This window comes from Vombatus ursinus, unplaced genomic scaffold (genome assembly GCF_900497805.2).
Source record: "Vombatus ursinus unplaced genomic scaffold, bare-nosed wombat genome assembly UNPS02014792.1, whole genome shotgun sequence".
NCBI classification, from domain to species: Eukaryota; Metazoa; Chordata; class Mammalia; order Diprotodontia; family Vombatidae; genus Vombatus; species Vombatus ursinus.
In genome coordinates this window covers 13710826-13734264 of record NW_020954570.1, presented here as the reverse complement: position 1 = coordinate 13734264, position 23439 = coordinate 13710826, and the positions used below count along the sequence as shown (strand labels likewise).

The following is a 23439-nucleotide window of genomic DNA, read 5'->3' as shown; positions in this document are numbered from 1 at the left end:
AGCATCCCATCAATTGTCGATTCTTTACCACCACAAAAAGAGCTGCTATAAATATTTTTGTATATGTATATATATATGTACATATATATATATCATTTTTGGTTTTTTTTAATCTCTTTGTGATATAGAGCTAGGAGTGGTATTACTAGGTCAAAAGGTATTCACAATTTTATAGCCATTTGGGCATAGTTCCAAATTGCTCTCTAGAGTGATTGGATCTGTTCACAACTCCACCAACAGTGGTTTAGTGTCCCAGTTTTCCCACATATTCTCAACATTTGTTATTTTCCTTTTCTGTCAATCTGATAGATGTGATGTGATATCTCAGAGTTGTTTTACTTTGCATTTCGTTAATCAATAGTTATTTAAAGCATTTTTTTCATATGACTATAGATAGCTTTGATTTCTACTTCTGAAAACTACCTGTTTATATCCTTTGACTATAAATTGAGGAATGACTCAGATTCTTGTAAATTTGACTCAGTTCTCTATATATTTGAGAAATTAGGACTTTAACAGAGAAACTTGCTATTTCAATTTTCTGCTTTCCTTCTAATCTTGTCTGCATTGGTTTTGTTTGTGCAAAAACTTTCAAAATTTAATGTAATAAAAATTAACCGTTTTACATCTTGTGATGCTCTCTATCCCCTGTTTGGTCTTATATTCTTCCCTTATCCATAAATCTGATGGTTAACTATTCTATCAATAGATTCCCTAATTTGCTTTTGATGTCACCGTTTATGTCTAATCACATACCTATTTTGACCTTATCTTGGTATACAGTGTGAGACGTTGGTCTATACCTAGTTTTTGCCAAATGGCTTTTCAGTTTTATCAGCAATTTTTTTTTGTCAAATAGTGAGTTTGTGTACCAAAAGCTGGGATCTTTGCATTTATCAAATGTTAGATTATCATGTTAATCACATACTGTATGTTGTGAACTCAGTCTATTCCACTGACCCACCTTTCTATCTCTTAACCAGTACCAGATTGTTTTGATGATTACCACTTTGTAATACAATTTAAAGTTGGGAACTGATAGGCCACCTTCCTTCACATTTCCTCTCCCCATTAATTCCCTTGATATTCTTGATCTTTTTTTTCAAATTTTTTTTATTTTTAGGCATTTGGGGTTAAGTGACTTGCCCAGGATTACACAGCTAGTAAGTGTCAAGGGTTTGGTCTGAGGTCAGATTTGAACTCAGGTCCTCCTGACTTCAGGGCCGATGCTCTATCCACTGTGCCACCTAACTGCCCCAATATTCGTGATCTCTTGTTCTTGCAGATGAATTTTATTTTTATTTTTCCCAGCTCTATAAAATAATTTTTTGTAGTTTAATTGGCATGATACTGAATAAGTAAATCAATTTCGATAGAATTGTCATTTTTATTATATTGGCTCAGCCTACCCATGAGCAATTAGTATTTTTCCAATTGTTCAAATCTGACTTTGTGTGAAAAGCATTTTGTAATTGCGTTCATGTGGTTTTTGAGTTTGTCTTGGCAGGTAGACTTCAAAGTGCTTTATAATGTCTGCAGTTATTTAAAATGTAATTTCTCCTTCCGTCTCTTGTTCTTGGACTTTGTTGGTAACATATAGAAGTGATGATAATTTATGTGAGTTATTTTATATCCTCCAAGTCTGCCAAAGTTATTAATTATTTCAACTAGTTTTTTAGTTGATTCTCTAGGATTCTCTAAGTATACCATCATATCATCTACAAAGAGTGATGGTTTATTTTCTCATTGGCTATTCTAATTTCTTCAATTTCTTTTTCTTCTTACTGCTATAGCTATCTTTCCATTATAATATTGAACAATAGTAGTGATAATGAGTATCCTTGCTTTACTCCTTATCTTGTTGGGAAGGCTTCTAGCTTATCCCCATTATAGATAATTCTTGCTGATGATTTTAGATAGATATTTCTCATCATTTTGAGGAAAGCTCCATTTATTCCTGTGTTTCTAGTTTTTTTTCATAGAATGTGTTGTATTTTTCAAAAACTTTTCCTTCATGAATTAAGATAATAATGATTTTTGTTGTTTTTGTTATTGCCATAGTCAATTATGCTGATAGTTTTCCTAATATTGAACCAGCTCTGCATTCCTGGTATAAATCCTACCTGGTCATAGCAAATAATCCTTGTGATATAATTGCTGTAATCTCCTTGCTGGTGTTTTGTTTAAATTTTTTTTGCATCGATATTCTAGAAAAATTGGTCAATAGTTTTCTTTCTTTTTGTTTTCCCTGGTTTAGGCATCAAAACCATATTTGGGTCAAAGAAGGAATTCAGGGACTCTTTCTTTGCTTATTTTTCCAAATATTTTATATGTATATAGTATTGAAATTAATTGTTCTTTAAATGTTTGGCAGATGTACACATGTAGAGATATAAATTCTTCTGTAAGTACTGTTTTGGTTGTATATCACAATTTTTGGTGTGTTGTCTCATTGTTGTCATTATTTTTACTTAAATTATTGATTGTTCCCGTGATTTGTTCTTTGATTCACTTATTGTTTAGGATTAGATTATTGAGTTTTCAATTAATTTTTAATGTGTGGTCCCACAGCCTTTTATTGAATGAAATTTTTATTGTATTTTATTCTTAAAAGGGTATGCTTAATAGTTTTTCTTTTCTGCATTCATTTGTGATGTTTTTATGCCCTAATATACATGGTCAATTTTTGTGAAGATGTCAGGTACAGCTGAAAAAACAATATTCTTATTCCATTCCCAATCAATTTTCTCCATAAGTCTATCTTAACCATTTTTTCTAAAATTCTATTCATCTCCTTAACCTCTTTATTTATTTTATCATTACGATTATCATTCTAAGAGAGAAAAATTAAGGTCCTCTACTAGAATATTTTTATTGTCTATTTCCTCTTATAATTCATTTAACTTTCTTTTAAGAAAAATGCTATGACATTTGGTGCATATGTGTTTAGTATTTATATTATTTTGTGGTACCTTTTAGCAGAATATAGTTTCCTGTTTATCTTGTTTAATTAGACATATTTTTGCTTTTGCTTTGTCTGAAATCAAGATTGCTACTCTTGCCTTTTTTTTTTTAAACCTCATCTGAAGCGTAGTAGATTATGTTTGAGTCCCTTATTTTAAGTCTCTGTGTGTCTTTCTGTTTCAAGTGTGTTCCTTGAAAACAACATATTATTGGATTCTGGTTTCTAATCCATTCTGCTATCCACTTATGGGTGAGTTAATTTCATCCACATTCACAGTTATGATTACTGACTGCATATTTCCCTTCATCCAATTTTCTTCTGTTTATTTTTATCTCTTTTTACCCTGTCCCTCCTCAATAGTCTATTTTACCTTCCTAACTCCCATAATCTGCTCTTCCTCTTACAACTTTTTACTTTTCTTTTATCCCCTTCCCCTCCTACTTTCCTGTTGAGTAAGATGCACTTCTATGCCCAATTGAGTGTGTACATGTATTCTGCTGTCTTTGAGCCAGTTGAGGTGACAGGGAGATTTAACTGTTGCTTGTCTCCCCTCCCATTTTCCCCTCCACTGTAAAAGTTCTTCCTTTCATGCCTTTCTCATGAGAGATTAATTTCCCCCATTTTCCCTCTCCTTTCCTTCTCCCAGTTCATCCCCCTTTCTCACCTCTCTATTTAAAAAATTTATAACGTAATCAATTCACACCACTGCCCTCTGTCTATGTAGACTTCTTACCACCCTAATGATGATAAAGTTCTTAGTAGTAACATGTATCATGTAGGTATGTAAACAGTTTCACCTACTTGAGTCCCTTATGATTTCTCTTTTATGTTTACCTTTTTATGCCTTTCTTAAGTCTTATATCTGAAAGTCAAATTTTTTTATTCAGTTCTGGTCTTTTCATCAGGAATGCTCTAAAGTCCTCCATTTCATTAGATGCTCATTTTTCTTTCTGAAGGATTATACTCTGTTTTTGCTGGGTAGGTTATTTTGGTTGTAATATCATATTCCAAGCCCTGTGCTCTTTTAACTTGGGAGCTGCTAAATCCTATGAGATTCTGACTGTGCCTCCAGTGGATTTGTATGGTTTCTGCATGACTTCTTGAAGTATTTTCTCTTTGACATGGGTGCTCTGGAATTTGGCTATAATATTCCTGACATTCTGGGATCTCTTTCAAGAAGTGATCAGTGAATTCTTTCAATTTCTATTTTACCTTCTGTTTCTAAAATATTAGGGCAGTTTTCCTTTATCACTATTGAAATATGTTGTCTAGGTTTTTTATTTAATCATCACTTTCAGATAACCCAATAATTCTTAAGTTATCTTTCCTCAATCTATTTTCCAGGTCAGTTATTTTTTCTATGAGATATTTCACATTTTCTTCTATTTTTTCATTCTTTTGAATTTAATTATTTCTTGATGTATTTTATAGTTATTAATTTCCACTTGCATGATTCAATTTTTTTAAATGAAACAATTTATTGTGTAAATGTTAAAAAAGTTGATAGACAAAACAATGTTATCCCAATTGTTTGCACTCATTGATTACAGTAAAGTTTTATAACTGCTTTTTCACAGTAATTTTCCTACTACCTTGTTTTACCTGAATTAAGACATTTGTGGCCAGATAATATTTGGAACAGACATTTTTTGTCTAAATGCCCCAAGACACTTCAGGGTTACTGGTGTCTGAACCCCTAATTAGTATGCATATGACATTAGGAACAACCAGAGGCACCCATTACGACGTTAAGCAAAGGCCATAAATAGATCATCTAGATCATCTTTTTTAGTATTAGGCCTTTGTTAAAAATTCTTGGGCAACTAGGTGGTGCAGTGGACAAAGTACTGGCCCTGGAGTCAGGAGGATCCGAGTTCTAATGTGGCCTTGGACACTTGACACTCAACAGCTGTGTGACTCTGGGCAAGTCACCCAACCCTGATTGCTTCACAAAAACAAACAAAAATACCTCTCAACATGGTCATGCACCCTCCCTACCCCACCAGGTAACATTTGTCAAACTCAGCCTGGGTACACACTGGTGGCTTTTTCTCAGTTGGACAAAGGTATCTGTGCTAGCAGAGACTTCTCACTTTTTGTCTCAAATAAGTCTCATTCTAGAAGGTGCATATCATCTCGGTCTTAGGAAAGTTCAGATCCCCTCTGAGCAGTCATAGAGGTGGGGCTATCTTGTTATCCCAGCAGTTATTACAAGTTATAACTAGGATAAGAAGTGAGTTTTCAAAACCAGCTGGTAAGGGCCTAGAAAAATGGTGAGAAGGTTTTAATTAGATACCTGTCTTTAGTAGAATGAAAAATAAGTTTTAATAATCTAGGGACATGATTTTAATTTTTAAGGAATTATTTTCTTCAGTGGATTTTTGTAGCTCTTTTGCCATTTGTAAAATTCTACTTTTTAAGGAATTCTTTTCTTCAGTGAGGTTTTCTATCTCTTTTTATCATTTGGCCAATGCTATTTTTTAAGTTGTTATTTTTTTCAGCATTTTTTGTGCCTCTTTTACCAAGCTTTATTTCTCCTTTCATAATATTCTTGCATCACTCTCATTTTTCCCCCCAATTTTTCCTTAATTTGATTTTTAAAATAAGTTTGCTTGTTTTTTGTTTTTGTTTATGTTTTGCTCTACCAGGAATTTTTGTTGGATGTCTGTCCAAATTGAATCTTTTTTTGAGGCTTTGCTTGCAGCTATTTTCATAGGGTTGTCTTTTGAGTTTGTGTCTTGATTTTCCCTGTCATCATAGTAACTTTTAATAGTCAAGTTTTTTTTCTCATTTTCCCAGTCTTTTTCTTGACTTTGATCTTTATGTTAAAGTTGGCCTCTGTCCAGGGATTTGTGGGGGAGCACTCTCCCAAGCATTAGACTTTTTTTGGTGGTGGTGTTTTCACAACTAGTCCTGGGGGTTTGTAAGTTTTTGGCACTTCCAAGGTAGTATGATCTGGTGAGAGGTGTGGTCACTGCTCTCCTGGTCTGTGCTGTGATCCTTACCCTGGAAGGGCCCCTGATTTCTTACAACTCCAAGTACTCTTGTTCCTCAGGGCTCCAGCACCCTTGTGACAAAGTGCTTTTCTCTTCCATGGAACTGTGACTCTGAAGTGGGTATGGACAGTGGAGTTGCCAGACATTACCCTGTCCTGCTCCCAGTGCTAGCACATGGGTCCCCTGTAATCTCTTTCTAACCAGTTTCCCAGTCTCTTTATTATCTCTGGGCTGAGAACTCCCAAAGCTGCTGCTGCTCCTGCTGCAGCCATCAAGCCCTACGGCTTGTGTTGCTACTGTGTTCACTCTTGGTCAGCCTCCAATCCAGTATCATAGACCTCTCCTTCTGACATCTTAAATTGTCTTGGGCTGGAAAAAATGTCTCATCCCGACCTTTTGTTGGCTCTGCTGCTCCAGAATTTGATTTGAAGCATTATTTTAAAGTTGTTTAGATGGGAATGTTGGGAGAGCTTGACTATAGCGCTTCCTCTACTCTGCCCTATTGGCCAAGAGACTTTTATTCCTGAATTTATAAACTCTACAAATTTCCTACTGTTCTCTGTTTTGTCTATTTCCACAAAGACAGAGGGTTACACTGATTCTATTGCCCTATTATCCTTGGCATCCTTCCCTACTACTGATTTAGATGCAAAGATTTTCATTATTTAATGGAACCTTAACCACAGGTCATTTACATGGGGTGAGGAACTCCACAGAATTGTGGTGGAAAGGAAACAAAGCCTCTTTTAACCTTTTGGGTTTCTAGTTTTGCACATTTGCCAGATTCTGTCAACAGTTCTTGTCTGAGTCAATGCATATTTTACATTTAGTCATTTTAGCAGCTAATGACTTCCTTTCTAGCTTTTTATTATTGCCCATCTTGGCAGTTATTTACTCTTTTTTTGCACTGAACCCAAAATGAACAATACATTTTTGTGATGTGATCTACCAAAGGCAAGAAAAATAGCTTACATTTTTGTACCGAGTCACAGAAAGATTTACAAATATGGATTGAACGCATCTAGGCAATATACAATATAAATCAATTTTTCAGGCCATGTTCTGTGGAACTCTAATATATCACTTAGATTCCTTAGGGGGTATTTTTTAAGTTGCTATTTTTTCAGCATTAAAATGATATATTAGCAGTTATTTTCAGTTATGATAATAACTTTTTCAAGTTGTTATAAATATTTTAGGTTATTTTCCCAAATTTTCATGATACTTGGAAAACTAATTTGGTGCAATTAAAAATATAATGCTTATAGTATTTTAAGGTTAAAAACAAAAGTAACTCCACAGCATTTTCACTTGAGCCATGGGACATTTTCCAAGGGTTCTATAGCTTCTGAATTTGAAATCATGTTTTAATGTGTAGCCTGTTTAGACTCAAGAGAGTCCTTATTCCAGCTCTTACTTGCACTGACAAGTTTGGCCCCTGGTTTCATCTATAGTGGTTATAGTGTTATAGAGTTATAACAGTACCACTTCTCTCCTGGTCTGTGCTGTGGTCCTTATCCTGGAAGTGCCCCTAATCTCTTACAACCCCAAGTGCTCTTGCTTTTTTGTTTTTTTTTGTTTTTGTTTTTTTTTGGTAAACCCAAGTACTCTTGTTCCTCAGGGCTCTAGCACTATAGTGGTACCGCTGAAGGGTTTGGAGTATCTTCCTAATATAGACATTGCCCTTCAGCAATAAAGGCTCCAATTTAATTTGTTTTTTGTTTTGTTTTATTTTTCAATTTATGATTTATTTATTTTTAATATTAAAAAACCTTGAATTCCAAATTCTCCCCCTTCCTTCAAATTTTCTCCCACCCACTGAGAAGGCAAGCAATATGATACTCTCTATACATATGAAATCATGTAAAACATATTTCCGTATTAGCCATGTTGCAAAAAAAGTCAAGAAAAATAAAGTGAGAAAATTATACTTTAATTCGCACTCAGAGTTCATCAGTTCTCTTTCTGAAGATGGACAGCAATTTTCATCATGACAGCAATTTCCAAACTGTCTTGGATCATTGTATTGATCAGAATAGCTAAGTTTTCCACAGCTGAATGTCATTACGGTATTTCTGTGTACATTGATCTCCTGGTTCTTCTTACTTCACTTTACATCAGTTCATAAGGGTCTTCTTAGGTTTTTCTGAAACCATCTACCTTGTCATTTCTTATAGCACAATAAAGAGGTGGGTAGCATTTTTCATCATAAGACCTTCAGAATTATATCCAATCATTGTATTGCTGAGAAGAGCTAAGTCATTCACAGTTAGACATTGTATAATATTGCTGCTACTGTGTACAATGTTCTATCAATCTGACAGGTGTGAGGTGATACTTCAGAGTTGCTTTAATATGTATTTCTCTAATCAATAGTGATTTAGAGTATTTTTGCATATGAATATAGATAACTTTGATTTCTTAATTTGAAACTGCCTGTTCATATCCTTTGACCATTTATCAATTTGGGAATGAATTGTATTCATATAAATTTGATTCAGTTCTCTATATATTTGAGAAATGAGGCGTATGTCAGAAAACCTTACTGTAAAATTTTTTTCCCACAGTAATGATTACTGTTTATTTCCCTTCATCTTATATTCTCTGTTTATCTTCTCTCTCCTTTTACCCTGATCTCCTCAAAAATGTTTTACTTCTGATCACCACCTCCCCCAATCTGCCATCTCTTATATCAGCCCCCCCTGCCCCAACTTCTCTTATCCCCTTTCCTTCCTCCTTCCCTGCAGGGTAAGATAGATTTCTATACCCAACTAAGTGTGTATGTTATTCCTTCTTTGAACCAATTCTGATGAGAGTAAGGTTCAAGTCTTGCCCACCAACCCACCCTGCCATATTCCCTTCTACTAAAAAAGCTTTCACAGCTCTTTTGTGTGAAATAATTGCCCCTATTCTAACTATCCCTTTCCCTTTTTCCCAGTTCATCCCTCTTTCTCATCACTTAATTTTTTAAAGATATTATCCCATCATAGTCACCTCTTAATTTTAATCATTTTATTTAATTTTAATGATTTTTAATTTAATATAATTTTAATTTAATCATTTTAATCATAGTCACCCCTGAATTTTACTTCTTTAGATATCATCCCATCATAGTTTTAGTTTTAGAGGTCTGCAAGTTTTCAGTTTTTCCAAGGGTGGTATAATTTGAGGCAAGGTGTGGTCACTGGTCTTCTGGTCTGTGCTCTGGTCTGTGAGCAACCACAAGCACTCTTTTCTGCCCTGGAACTGTGACCAGGTCCCTGCTCTTTAGCTTTGGTACTTCGACCTGGAACCTTGCATGGATAATGCAACAGAGTCCTGGGTTCCATGAAAGCAGAAGGCCTCCTGTAATCTCCTTCTGACCAGTTGTCTGATCCCCTTACCATCTGGAACTGAGAGCTCTGAAAGCTGCTGCTGCTGATTCAGTCATCCTGCAAGGCCTGCTGGACTGTGCTCCATTCTCACCACAGTGAGACAGGCTTTCCCTGCTGACCTTCTAAGTTGTCTTGGGCTGGAAATTTGTTTCACCCCATCCTTTGGTTGGTTCTGCTGCTCCAGCATTAGTTTTTAGGCCTTATTTTAAAGTTGTTCGGAGGAGAACTTAGAAGAGCTCAGGTGAGTCCCTGCCTTTACTAGACCATCTTACACTGAATTCACTTCTGAATGTGCCATTGTCAGTGAATGAGTCACTCTTTATTGTAGGACCTGGAATATTGGCTTAGGGTCAATTCACTATTGGGTTAGGTCCTGGCTCTTCTACTCTTTGGCACTGTATTGGCACACCTAAACTCTGGCATGAATTCAAGCTTCCAGACCTCTGATAGCTTTCCTCCCTCACGTTTTGAAGCTTACAGTGTTACAGCCTACTCTATTCCATATCCGATATTTCTCCACCTCAAACAAGAAAGACTAGACACAACAGGGACACAAGCAACATCAGAACAATGTCTCCTGGCTTTGTGTCAACTCTGGTAACAAGAGTAGGCCACTGGTGCTAGCTCTCTTTTCCCCCATCAGGGAAAGTTATCAAATTGTGTCAAATTATTTATAGCTCATAGACTATCTTCACACTGATGCACTCATGTATTATCTAGCTAATTAGAATTTCTTCTCTTAAAGATTATTAAAGTTTTGACCTTCATCTAATAGAAGTCTTTTGAGCAAGGTAATCAGGGTGTTAAACTTAGTCCTGGGTTCATTTTAGGCCTTCTAGAATTTAAGATAGGGTATGGACAACCTGGAAAAGTTACACACACACACACACACACACACACACACACACAGAGGTTAGCAGAAGATCTTAACAGAAAAAGTAAAAATGGTGGGTTCTGCTTACCCTGAAGAAGAGGGATGACAATATCAATTTTAAGATATTCAAAGGTTTAATTTATGAATAGTAGTGACTGTTTTCTTTAGAGGTCAGATATAAGTTAGGTAAATTTCTGTAAAAATTTGGGTTAGATAAAAAGTAATAGCTTTCTGATCCTTATAATTGATAACTGTATAATGTTATGGACCATTCTTCCCTGGAATTCTGATAAGATAGATGTTCATCTGTTTGGTATGGCTTATATATGTTCCTTATATATGTTCCTTTAAAGACAGGAGTTGGTCACTTGCAAGTGAAGGAATCTATGGAGTTGACTCTCCCTTAAAATCTAATGTGCATCTCATTATTAATTGAGTCTATTAAGTAATTTTAATTTCCATAGTAGATTAAAATCAATTGTTTCTGATGACAGCTTATACAGGAATAACCATTTTCATAAAAAAATTGGATTTTTAATCTTGTATCATGTTAAAGGCAATACATACATCATTTTCAGCAGTTGTGTGCATGTCCTCAAATTAGACTTTTTGAAATTTATATCTCTTACGAATTTAATTTTTCATTTTTTAAACAAAGGGATTTTTAGTTTCCTAGACTACATAGCTACAATATATTAATCATCATGAGGAGGGGCCATTATTTATTCCTTAAAGCTGCTTGCTCTTGTGTCTAAATACCAGAGTGTGGTAGTGGCTGGAAATAGTCCTTGGCTTATACTTGCAGCCTTTGGCTCATTGAAGTAACAGTTCTATGTGGGCAGAGCATATCATAAAGCCTCGGGAATGTAATAAATCAAAGAGGTTCCCAAGAGCTGATTTTCTGGGATGGAAAATAGTATCTTATTTAGCTGTCATTCATTGTTCTTTCAATAAACATCAAACCATTTTATTCTCATTTCTTTTCCTATTTCATAAAGTTGCCTGGAATTTGATTTGCAATGAGTTTTCACATACGATCATAATTTTAAATGTCTATGAAAGTGTTGAGATATTCAGCAGTGAGGTGCAGTCAACATAATTCTTTCAAACTGAGTTATATATTTTGAAAGATCTTTGGTTTTAACAACATGTGTATTTCCTCCACCGAGCAGATCTTAGTGTCTCAACACTGTTTCATCCTGTGTGAGTTTTGTTCTTATACAACTTCACAAAGGCACTACCCAAGACATTGAAAATCTTAGAATATTGAAGAGTATTAATGTTCTTCTTAGCCTATCTAAGATATTAGGCTATCTAAGATATCTGTGGTTTTCCTTCATATATTGTCTTAATGGCATCTTAACATTTTTTGGTTGATAAGATTTGATTAAATTTATTTTTTATGCCTTGCCTGATTTTTAAAATTATGTGATAAACACCAGCAAACATGAACAAGACCCTCTCTCTATATGTACACTGACCTCCTGTCTTCTCCAGCAGATTGTATCCTCAATTACTCTCCCACTCTCAAATCTTCAACCTTTCCCAAGTTAATTTCTTTCCTATTGACTTGAAATATGTCCAAATGTAACAGCTTTTTTGTCAAGGTTGGACTACTTTGCCTACAATGAAGCATATGTCTCTGAATACCTAGAAGTTTTCTTTCTTCCAAGAGAAGAATCACTGCAGGATTAGCATTGAGATTCCAGGTATCTAGAGTTTTAAAAAGCTCTCTGGAGGACAAGAAGAGAGTTGGAGACTAGCATGAACAGATGGATGACTTCTCAGGAGACTTGGAAGCCTCTGAGTGTTTTCCCTTCCCTGACTCACAGTTAGGCTTATTAGGAGAATCTAGCAGAGAGTAACTGAATTTTGGCTTCTCTCTACCTTCTGGACAATAGTGAATCTGGGAGGAAGTGGGACCTTTGCCCTAAAATTCCCAGGAGCTAACCTCATTATTTCTCAGCCAATTAACGTCTTTGTACCTGGGTTTTTGAGTTTTGTTTGTTCTAATGAGACCATCATACCTGAGTCAGCCATAATGACTCTGCTGGGCAACACAAATCTTAGCCATCCTTTACAAAAGTAATTTTTTTTTCACTAGCTCTACCATCTCCTCAAGCTATTGCCTGCATCTTCCCTATCATTTTAAGCCAAACTCCTTGAAAAAAAAATCATCTACACTTGATGCCTCCTCTTTCTCTCTTACCTCTTTTCCCTCTCCTCAGCCTTCTGTGGTCTGGCTTCTGACCTCATCATTCAACTGAAACTGTTCTCTCCAAAGTTACCCAAGATCTCTTAATTACCAAATCTGATGATCTTTTTTCAGACCTGATCCTTCACAAACTGTCTATTGCTTTTGACACTATTAAGCACCCTCTCCTCTAGCATAGTCTCTCCTCTCTCAGTTTTTTGTGACACTCCTCTATCCTGGTTTTCCTTCTATTTGTCTAAATTCTCCCTTTCAGTTTCCTTTACTGGTTCATCATCCACATCATACCCCTAAATTCCAGGTGTTCCCTATGTTTCTGTCCTGGACACTCTTTTCATCTTATTCTATACTTTTGATAATATCATCAACTCTGATGGGTTTAACTACCATCTTTATGCAGATGACTCCCAGATCTATCTATCCAGCCCCAGTCTTTCCCATGAGCTTTAAGTCCCACATCACAAAATCAGTATTAGACATTCCAACTGGACATCCTAGAGACATTTTGAATAGTCTCCATTCAGCATGTCTAAAACCAAACTCACAATCTTTACCTGTGGTCCCCTAACCCCCTTCTAAACTTCCCCATGTCTGTCAAAAGCACCAATACTCTTCAAGTCTCTTAGGTATAATCTTGACATTATAATAGATTCTTAACCTCAAAGATCCAGTCAGTTGTCAGATCTCACCATTTCTACCATTATAACATTTCTATCCCTTCACATCTGACTCCAGAGCTATCTATCACCTTAGTTCAGGCTCTGATCACTTTTCACCTTCATATATTGCAATAGTTTTCTAACTGGCCTCCCTGACTTAAGTCCCTTACCACTCCAATCATTCAGTCAATCAATCAGCCTGCCTACTGCCCAGCATTGGGCCTTTAGATACAAAGAAAGGGAAAAGATAGTCCCTGGTCTCAAGGATCTCACAGTTTAATGAAGGAGACAATGTGAAAAACAACTATGTGCAAACAAGATATTACACAGGATGCATTGCTGCCAGGTAATTTTCCTTAAGTGCAGAACTCTCCATATAACTTCCCTATTGATTCAATTTTAGTGGATTTCTGTTGCACCCAGGATAAAATATGAACTCTTCTGTTTAGCTTTTAAAGCTCCAAATAATCTAACCCCAAGGTATCTTTTCAGCATTTCTGGAATTGGTTTCCCTCCTTCATTCTGTGATCAAGCCAAATTAGTCTTCTTCCTTTTCCTCACATAGGACAGTCAATATCCCATTTCTGGGCCTTTGCAACTGGCCATCCCCCCCTCCACCCCGGTTCCTTAACTCTGTTTCCTAGAGACTCTCTCTTTCTCTAAGATATGGCTTAAACACTATCTTTCTGATTAAATATTTACTGTATCTTGATTTTGCCTCATATATAGAGAGACCAAGCTGTAAATACACAAAAAATGGAGCCAAACCACTGTCTAAATGTTAATAATTTTCCTAACTAGCAATTCTGAGATATTAAGTTAATCAACCAATCAACTAGCCTACTGTCTGCTAAACACTGGGGATATGAAGAAGGACAAAAAATAGTTCCTGCTCTGGGAGACACAAGCAAACAACTATGTACAGACAAGATATATACAGGCAGGGATTTGCTGGAACCATCTCATGCCAGCTCTTTCTCCATCATTAAAATTTCAGTGTGAGTATTTATACCTTGGAAATTGGCAAATGCTACAACTCAGGACTTGATTTATTGTTTTGTTGATTGCCTTGACTTAAAAAAAGTGATGGAAAAAATGTTAATAATTCAGATTAAACTTTAAAATGTGTCCTATGTGCATTTTTTCTCAGAAATCCAGTTGTTAAACATTTATCTAATACCTCTGTATACATGATAAACTAAAGGTAATCTCAGATAAGACACCAAGATTAAAGAGGACAGGGAAAGGCTTCTTGTGGAAAGTCGATCTTTAGGTGAGACTTGAAGGAGTCCAGGGAAGCTAGGAGGTGGAGATGAGGAGGGAGAATGTTTCTAGGCATAGGAGACTGTCAGTGAAAACATTCAGAGTTGGGAGATGGAGGGTTCTGTCTTCCCTAACAGATTACCCTATCTAGCATCACCATCCTTCTTACTTCCATTTCTATCTACTGGCTCCTTCCTACTGACTACAAATATGCCCATGTCTCCCCTATCCTTAAAGAACCTTCACTAGATCCATCCATCCATGTCTCTGCTTTATTTTGTGGCTAAGAAGGAAAGTGTGATTTTTACCAACTGTACTAAGTTTAAATATTCTTTTAAAATATGCTAGCTCTAAAGAAAATTGTCAGAATTATCCATGAATTCATTTACATCCATTTGTACTGACTTTAAACACTGTCCATATGGCCTATGTGTGTCATGATGAATGGAGAGTTGCTTATTTTGCAACTAAGGGTTGGAAGGCCTTTAGGAGTTTTTTGCTTAAAGGCACTGGGTCTAGAATTTAGCCTAATGTTATTAAGTTAATATTTTTCTTTTGTTTAAGTTATGTCTGAGATATTATTCTGTTTAAGTTTATTAAGCCCACTCCACTTTCCCCAAACCACGAGATGGGGCCTGGACATGTGGTTTCATTGATATAGGGAATTCCTGGATGGGAAACTATCAATGCCTACTAATGCACATTGGCACCTTATCAGAAACTGTTGGTGGAGCTGGGAATTGGTCCAGTTTTTCTAGAAAGCAGTTTGGAACTAAGTCCAGAAAGTTATCAAACTGTATATTCCCTTTGACTCAGTTATACTTCTATTAGGCCTATGAGAGAGAGAGACAAAGAGAGAGAGAGACAAAGAGAGAGAGAGAGAGAGAGGATCTATGTGTTAAAAAAAGTATTTACATTAGCTCTTTTCATGGCAGCCATATGGTAGTTTCAAAAAATTGGCTGGAATTTAGTGTGGGCAAATAATAATAACAACAACAATAATGTAATAAGACTTGAAAGATAGGCTGGAATCATATTGTAAAGGTCTTTAAAAGCTAAAGGAGAATTTGTATTTTATCCTGCAACCAATAGAGGACTACTGGACTTTTTGAACAAGTGCTTTAGGGATATGCTTTAGGGATATTGATTTGGTGTGAAGGACTGATTGAAGAATGAAGAGACTGGAGGCAAGGAGATCAATTAACAAATGCTTATTAAATGAATGAATGAATGAGGTTAGTGCAACAGTCCAGGAGAGAGGTGATAAAGCATGAAATCATTGATGTGAGTGGAGAGAAGGGGACAGATATGAGAGATGTTATAGAGGTAGAATGTAAGTTCTTTGAGGAGAAGAATTATTTCCATATTTATTTAAATTTGTCCCCATAGTACAAAGCACAGTGCCTGTCACTGGCACTTAATAAAAGTATGTTGATTTAATGATTGGTTGACAAGATCTGACAACAAATTGGATATAAGGGATGAAAGAGACTCAGAGATGACATCTTTATTGTGATATTACTGAAGGTTTGTGTTCAATTCTTTAGGGGTTCTATATGCCTGCTAACTTTCCCTCCTATTGACCCAGGAACCTTATATATGAGACACACCCACACCCACATTCCCCCCTTCTCCCACACACACTCCCACCTCTGCCAATTGATGAGTTATGGTATCATGGTGTCATTGTCCTAGCAGTCTCAGTGTTAAGTTGGGTAATGGTAACAATGGAAGTGCGGGGTGTGGGTGATCCCTAGTGACTTTGTTGGAGACTGCTCCTGTTTGATGCTGGCATCTTTGTAGAAGATTAAAGGGATAGTGTGATTTTTCTCAGCAGTTCTTCATTGGTGTTAGTAAACTGCTCTCCTAAGCCACTTGCAGTAAAAGTAAATAAGCAGAGATGAACAAAAAAACCTTCAGGGTTCTTTGAGCCAGACCCTGTAAACCTAAGAAAGAAGGGTTAACTTTGAGTGTAGATGAAATTGCAAAGTCTTTAGTGTTAAGGAAACTTCAAAGCTCTTCTCCTTACTATAAAGTTACTTTTTATCTCAAATGCCAGAGCAGAAGGCAAAACTGTTAGCCCCTTGTCCTGAAGTCAATGAAAATTTGGACCCTCTCTTTTCCTCCAGCTTTGGCAAATTTGATGGTACTAACAGTTGCTCAGCCGGATGCTTATTCTCTTCACAGATGTGAGGTGACTGTATGAGGCCACTGCCTAGCTCTTATTGCTCAAATGGGTATAGAAGTGGTGAATTTTGTTGAGGAATTCCTCAACCCAAAGGTGCTAGGATCCTTCCAGACAGTAATTACTCCACCTTGGTGTCAGTTTGATGGTAGGTCAATAAATTAAGAGGCAAGGCTAAAAGATAAAAAGTTTAACTAACCGCAGCAGCTGATGGGCGATTGCCAGGTAGGAAGCAAAGGGAGATACATACACACATATATAAGGTTTTACACAGCCTTAGGATGACATTATGGATGGCAAAATGAGCCTAACAGGTGAAGCTGCTCAGGCACTTTCCTTATTTGGGAGGATGGATAATAGGGACAGAATGTTAGGTGATTTGGAGGATGTTAGGTAATTGGGACAGGATGTTGTTATGGAAGAAATATCTGTTCTCTGAGTAATGTGGTGGGTGACTGCTGGAAATATATATATATATATATACACACATATATACATATATTCCACAGTGCATAAATTATGGATGTTAAAACCTAGTTTTTATTATTATACTCAAGCATAGGTTCAGGCCTCAGAGAAAGCCTCAACAACCATGAGGATTCCGACCAGGCTTGTTATAGGCAAAATTATGTCAGAGTAACAGAGAAATAATTAATTTACATATTACAATTTTGCATGTTCCTCTTAGGGCATAAAAGTTAAAGAGAAGATAGGTCCATAATCCTATTCTTCCTTCAGTGTCATAAAAGTTGAATAAATTTAGTTAAATAGAGTCAGTCATAATCTCGTACATCCCTTAAAAAAACAAACCCCAAATAAACTCTGTAGGTAAATTAAGTCTATCTAAACTATGTTTAGAGGGTTCACAAATGGGCTGATTGAGGAGGAGAATTTACACGTCTCCAAGAAGTCAAGGACAATAGTAATTCTTCCTCTGACTTCTTATCTAAAGAATGTTTAAGGTTCTAAGTAAAATTTCACATGCCACAGGATAGATTTTGATCATTTGAAGTTAATATTAACTAAAATTTGTGGGATGAATGGCCCAAGTGCCAAATAATAAAAGGAAATAAAAAAAATCCCATAACAATGTTAACCTGAAAGAGCAAACATGTTATGCCAAAGATCAGGTGTTCCAGTGGGAAAACAGCTTTCTCTGAGGTTAGTCTTATCAGAATACCTTAGTGCTGGAGATCTCTAAAGTAGTGGAGCCCTCCTTCTGGATAGAATCATCCTGTTGTTGAGTAAAATATAACTCGAGGGGCTACGTTCATTTACGTTGCCCTGTAGTTCTATTTCTTTGATTTCTAAGGTTACATTTTCTGGGGAGAAGATACGTCCTTAAAACTCACGTCTATCTCCTCCACCCTTTTTGGCCAGGGCATCATCTGACCCACCACATAGGAAAATGTCACATGCACAGTACCTCAGCTGAGTCCCTAACCTGTGGGGTTGGAGGTTGGTCATCTCTTCAGAATGAGAAGAGCACTAGGTATGACCTTTTTTCTGTTAGTGAAGTTAACTTTCAGCTCTTTTGGATTTGCCTGATATCAGCCAAGAGGGGACATCTAGGCCCCCAAATTACCGGTCAAAAGGAAACAGGGTATGGCCCTGTTGCTTGTAGCTCTCCCTACCTCCTTTCTCCCCACTGTGGCCTGTGGGTGGAGGCTTCCTTCGTGATAAGAGTGATTGGGCTGAGCTGAGTATAGACTTTGGATGTGGCTGGTGTTGCATTCAAGTGCAACTAAGGCCTTTCCTACATTTGTAACCTGCCTAAGAAGAGACAGGAGGGTGCCCTATAGTTATGCTAGTTAGTAATGCTGAATTTTCAGGGAATCAGCATCTAAAGGCATTTGCTCAGGATTGGGCAGCTGTTTAATTTCCCTGCTATTAAGCACTGTGTTCTACCCCATGGATGTAGAGGTAGGACATACAACATGCCCTAGGTTCATCTATGTTCTGTTGGTATTTATTAATGAAGGTATGGATTTCAGGTGGGTGAATTCCCTACTCTCCTTCTGAGTGTCTAGCTCCTCCCATCCCCTGCTTCCCGCCCCTCTCCACCCACCCCTTTCCATTAGTTTTTTGGATAGTGTCTTTGAGGAGTCTTTCTTTTCTACTGCCAACATTCCTTTGGTGTTGGTGACAACACCCTGACTTGGTTGGATAACATGAATTTGTTTTGGCCTCACTCAGGATCAAGTCTTTTACATTTCTCATCTCTCCCAGGTTTCTTCAATATCCTGAGGGAGTTGCGGTTTCTCTCATTTTTGCCGTTGTCCAGAATCCCTAATGATTTGTGCTTCCCCAATTTTAGGGGCTCAGTGACTTGCATCCCACTTCCATTTAACCACTTAGCATTGGATTAGTTTTTGCAAAGGAGCATTTATTTCAAAGATATAGCAAGAACAAACATACGAACATTTCCCCTTAAGGCCTCTGAGGCATCTTCTCATAGCTGCTGCCCAGGGGGAGGAATTAGGTTCACAAGCTTAACTCAATTCCTACTTTGCATTAGGCTCACCAAGTTCAAGTCTAAAGTCATACTTTGATTGGTGTTCCAAGCCGTTGCTTTTCAAGGCTTCTCTTCTGGGCTGGCTGCAACATCTGACCTGGAATCCTGGGCTCCAAGATCCCCATGGCTTGAACACCCAGGTCAAGGACACCACTCCATGCACCTAGAACTGAGAAGGACAAACAAAATATAACAAAGCCCTAAGATCATTTCATGGGGCCAATGGCCTGATTGTAGAGGGGAGGTGGCCCTCAGCCTCTTCTCCCCTTACTGTATGGTGTCATCTGCTCAGAGGGAATGAACTTCATCTCTGTATATGAATACTGGAATGTGACTGAGCTTACTCTGGTAGATTTAAAGGCAAAGACAGTTCATACTATGCAGCCAATGGAAGAAGGCTGCTTCCATCTACATGGTAGGCCAACACAGGATGGATGAACAAGTATGTACCAGTTCTCTTGTCTCCCTGAAGCAGGTCCCAAGCACCTTCACCAACATGGGTGAAACCATTTTGAGTGCATGAAACTCTGGTCTAATAATGTCGATTAAATAAACTCTGAAGGTTCCCTTTTGGGCTCTGGAATAAAATGTTATTTAACCTTCATCACATTTCTTTTTAATTTTCATTTTTTGGTTTACCTTAAAATGAACATAATTATTATCACAGTAGTGCTATGTAACTTACACATATGTAACTTACAAATAAGTAATACACATATTGGGAGTATGTGTTCAAAATTTTTTTAATGATGCAGTACACTATCAAAAAATTCACAGTTTTTTTTCTATTTATCCTTCCTCTTTCCTTAAGGGGTGCTACGTCGGTTGTGTACAGATGTATCCAGAAAGGGACACAGAAGCCTTATGCTCTCAAAGTGCTAAAGAAAACAGTAAGTGTATTTAAGCATATATCTGCATTTCCAAGAGACTGCAGGGACTAGAGAATTCTGGGGTGGGGACTCAAAAGGATCATTGGAAAAGAGAATCTTACCCATGGATGATTGTTTGAATATTGGTCATATTGAAAAACAATGAAAATTTTATCTGATAGAAATTTCATGAATCTTTGAAAGAAATTTGTGGTGTTATCTCTGTTTTGACTAAAATGATGTTCATGATTTTGGGTGTAGAAAATGCAGCTGTGTGTATGTAATGGGGGATGGGCCTACTGGGGCTCCATCCTCAGAATATGCACAGTGTGTTCTGCCTGCTGCCAAAGCATATGGGGAGGCTTGGTGAGCCTGGGCTGGAATTTCATGATGACATATAATCTACATATGCTCAGCATATAGCAGACATAGTCTGAATGTGACATGTGAATAATGGAGTTTTAATTTAACTGTTGAACTGAAAATAGGAGTGCATACAGAATACTCTGATGGGAACAACTTGGTCATTTTTTCCAGCTTCCTTTGGATTGCATCTAGTAAAAAAAAAGAGACTTGAGTTATTCCCCTGAAGTCTTTTGTATTTATACTCTGTCCTGACTCAGTAGCCAATCAAAAAGGTCCTTTTCTCACCATAGGCCAGTGGGGGAAACATCTCAGAATATTTGAGCACGTCTCATAATTCCCGTGGGGTATTGCTTCAAGCTGAGCATGCTGCACATACTCATAAGAATTGGTCTTTCATTGGGCAGTATCCATTACTTAATTACACTTAACAGTTATGATCTTGAAAAGTTGTACGTGGAAGGGTGAGGCAGTCTAGAAAAATAGCCCACTCCACCTAAAGAAAGTGATAAGATACAACACCCATACACAAATACCTGAAACAGATGAGAAGATACCTTAATTAAAAAATCAACAATGTAAGATGTTAGACTAAATGTGAAGTCTTTGAAAGTCATTGGATTTGAAAGTCACTGGAATCACTTTGCACAAGAGGCATGCTCTGATGTGCTGAGGAAATCTGGTCATGCCTTGATGGCCACGTGTAAAATATTGAGCCAGTTCTAGAACTAAGAGATTTAAGCCCAGAAATTTAAGCCAGGAGAGACTGTAGCTCCGGCTAAGCCCCTGAGAAGTAGTTAGTAAGTGTGTGTGTGTGTGTGTGTGCGCGTGTGTGTGTGTGTGTGTATGTGTGTGTGTGTGTGTGTGTGTGTGTGTGTGTGTGTGTGTGTTTAGGGCTAAAAGAAGAATACAGGGCCTGGATCTCAGTTTTGGTTTCCTTCCTCCTCCCTTTGCCAACAGAGTACCTTGTGAACATCACAGCACCATAGAATTAGACTTTTTCTTTTTTTAAAAGATTTATTTATTTTTAATTTATGGAATAAAACAAGCATTTCCATAGCATGGTATAATAAAAAAGATAATTGCACATGAAACTGCAAATCTACTATGTACAACTTGCTATTCCTTTTAAATATACAACAAAGTTATTATGCAAATTTCTTTTTACATTTTCTTCCCTTCCCCTCACCCACCCTAGAGATGGCTACCATTAGACACAAATAGGTATATATATGTAAAATTATTCTACACATCCTTCTATTTATCAATTCTTTCTCTGGATGCAGATAATGTCTTTCTTTGTATGTCCCTTCTAGCTAATTTGGAAATTTATAATAGTCAAAATAACTTATTTGTTCAAAGTTGTTCTTAAAACAATATTGCTGTTACTGTATACAATGTTCTATTGGTTCTGCTCATTTCACTCTTCATTATTTTGTGTAAGTCTTTCCATGTTTTTCAAAGATCATCAAGCTCGTCATTTCTTATAGTACAGTAGGACTCCACCACAATCATATACCACAGCTTGTTCAGGCATTCCCCAACTGATGAGCATCCCTGCAATTTCCAGTTCTTTGCCACCACAAAGAGCCCTACTATATACATTTTAGAACACATAGGTCCTTTTCCTTTTTCCCCTAATCATCTTTGGAAATAGGCCTACAAGTAGTAGACTTTTTCATTAGCATCCTACTCCTAGCAGTGCTTCAAGAACAGCTGATACAGTGTCTGCGCTGGGAGCCAAGAATAGATGCAACTTGATATGAGAAATTAGTTTAAAGATTCTATAAGGAAGCAGTAGTAGCAGAGACAAGTCAGGATATCAAAGTGTAGGAAATAGTATAGCTTAGTTCCCTCAACAACTATTCCAACAAAAATTTCAAAAGAGTGCTAAAACAAGTAGTGATCAGAAATCTAAAAAGGAAACAAAGTGTGTCATCTTTCATAATTCAACTTGCAAATAAGGGCCTAGGCCAGGTACTATGGAACAAGGTGGGCCAGAATCACAAAGCTAGAATGAGGAGTGAAACAGGATCACACTATTTTCTTTCTAATCGTAGAGAGGGGATTGAGATTTTGGACTCTCGGCTGCCATATAAAGAAAGAGGTCTACAAATCTGTCTCTCAGACCAAAGAAAGGCTATCTGAGATTCAGCTACTGAGCCCAGGGTCCAACACCTGTTGCTCTACCCCAAGAAAAAGCATCTAAGAGTCAGATGTCTGGTGTAGAATAGGGTCAATGTACTGTCATTCTAACCCAGGAGAGGGGTTCTTGTCTCAGTCATACCTGTGGAGCAGCACAGAAACAGAGTGCTATTGCTTGGACTTCAGCAGCAGGATGCACCATAAGACAGGCCAAGACAAGCAACGTTCATTCAGGATTACAACAGACTGAAAAGAAGTAGATAGAGTCTAGCATAACCCAATAGAGAGAGCAAAGGCCCAAATCTGGGAGGTGAGGCTAGAAGAATGAATAAAGGAAAAAGAGTTATTAAGATTCTAGAGATGCCCAGGACCGAAACCCAGAAGAAGAGAATAACTCCAAAACACATACAAGCAAAGCCTGGAAGAACACAGCTTGTTCAAAAGATCAATTAGAAGTCCTAAAAAAATGACATAGGAATTTTAAAATGATTTTACAATTGAAATGAGAGCACTAGAGAAGTAAATTGGAAAAGAAATGAGATATATGGAGGAGAGTTTTAAAAGATAATAATAGCCTGGCATAAGAGATAGAAAACCTTAACCAAGTAACAGATTCCATGAAAATTGGAATGGTCCAAACAGAAGTAAATATCTCCATGAGAAAATAAGAAATTTAAAAAATAGAGTTAGGAAATTGAAAAAAAAATGAAGACAGTGTAAGGGATCCCATATAAAAACCAACTGACCTGGAAAACAGATCAAGGAGAAATAATTTAAGAATGGTTGGACTACCTGAAAGCTAAGGCAAAAAAAAAATAATCGACATATTTCAGTGAAAGAGAATTGCCCATATCTATTAGAAATGAGGGATAAGGGATAGATAAGAATTAGGAGGGAGGCAGAATGAAAATAGAATACACCAGTCATCTTCTCAAAAAACAAAAAATCCTAAAATGAAAACTCCCAGCAACATCATAGCCAAAATCCAGAGTTTTCAGGTCAAAGAAAAAACACTTCAA

General features: G+C 37.0%; 1 protein-coding gene across 2 annotated transcripts in view; it reads left to right on the top strand.

Annotated features, from left to right (window-relative positions):
* CAMK4 (calcium/calmodulin dependent protein kinase IV) overlaps window positions 1-23439 on the top strand; it is a 228562-nt gene that overhangs the window by 36653 nt on the left and 168470 nt on the right. For both annotated transcript variants that reach the window (XR_003569729.1, XM_027869157.1), the window contains exon 2: window positions 19855-19933. Coding sequence is in view for 1 of the 2 variants with exons in the window: in XM_027869157.1 (XP_027724958.1) it covers window positions 19855-19933 (79 nt within the window). In the remaining variant the exon portion in view is untranslated. The remainder of the gene's footprint in view (window positions 1-19854; window positions 19934-23439) is intronic.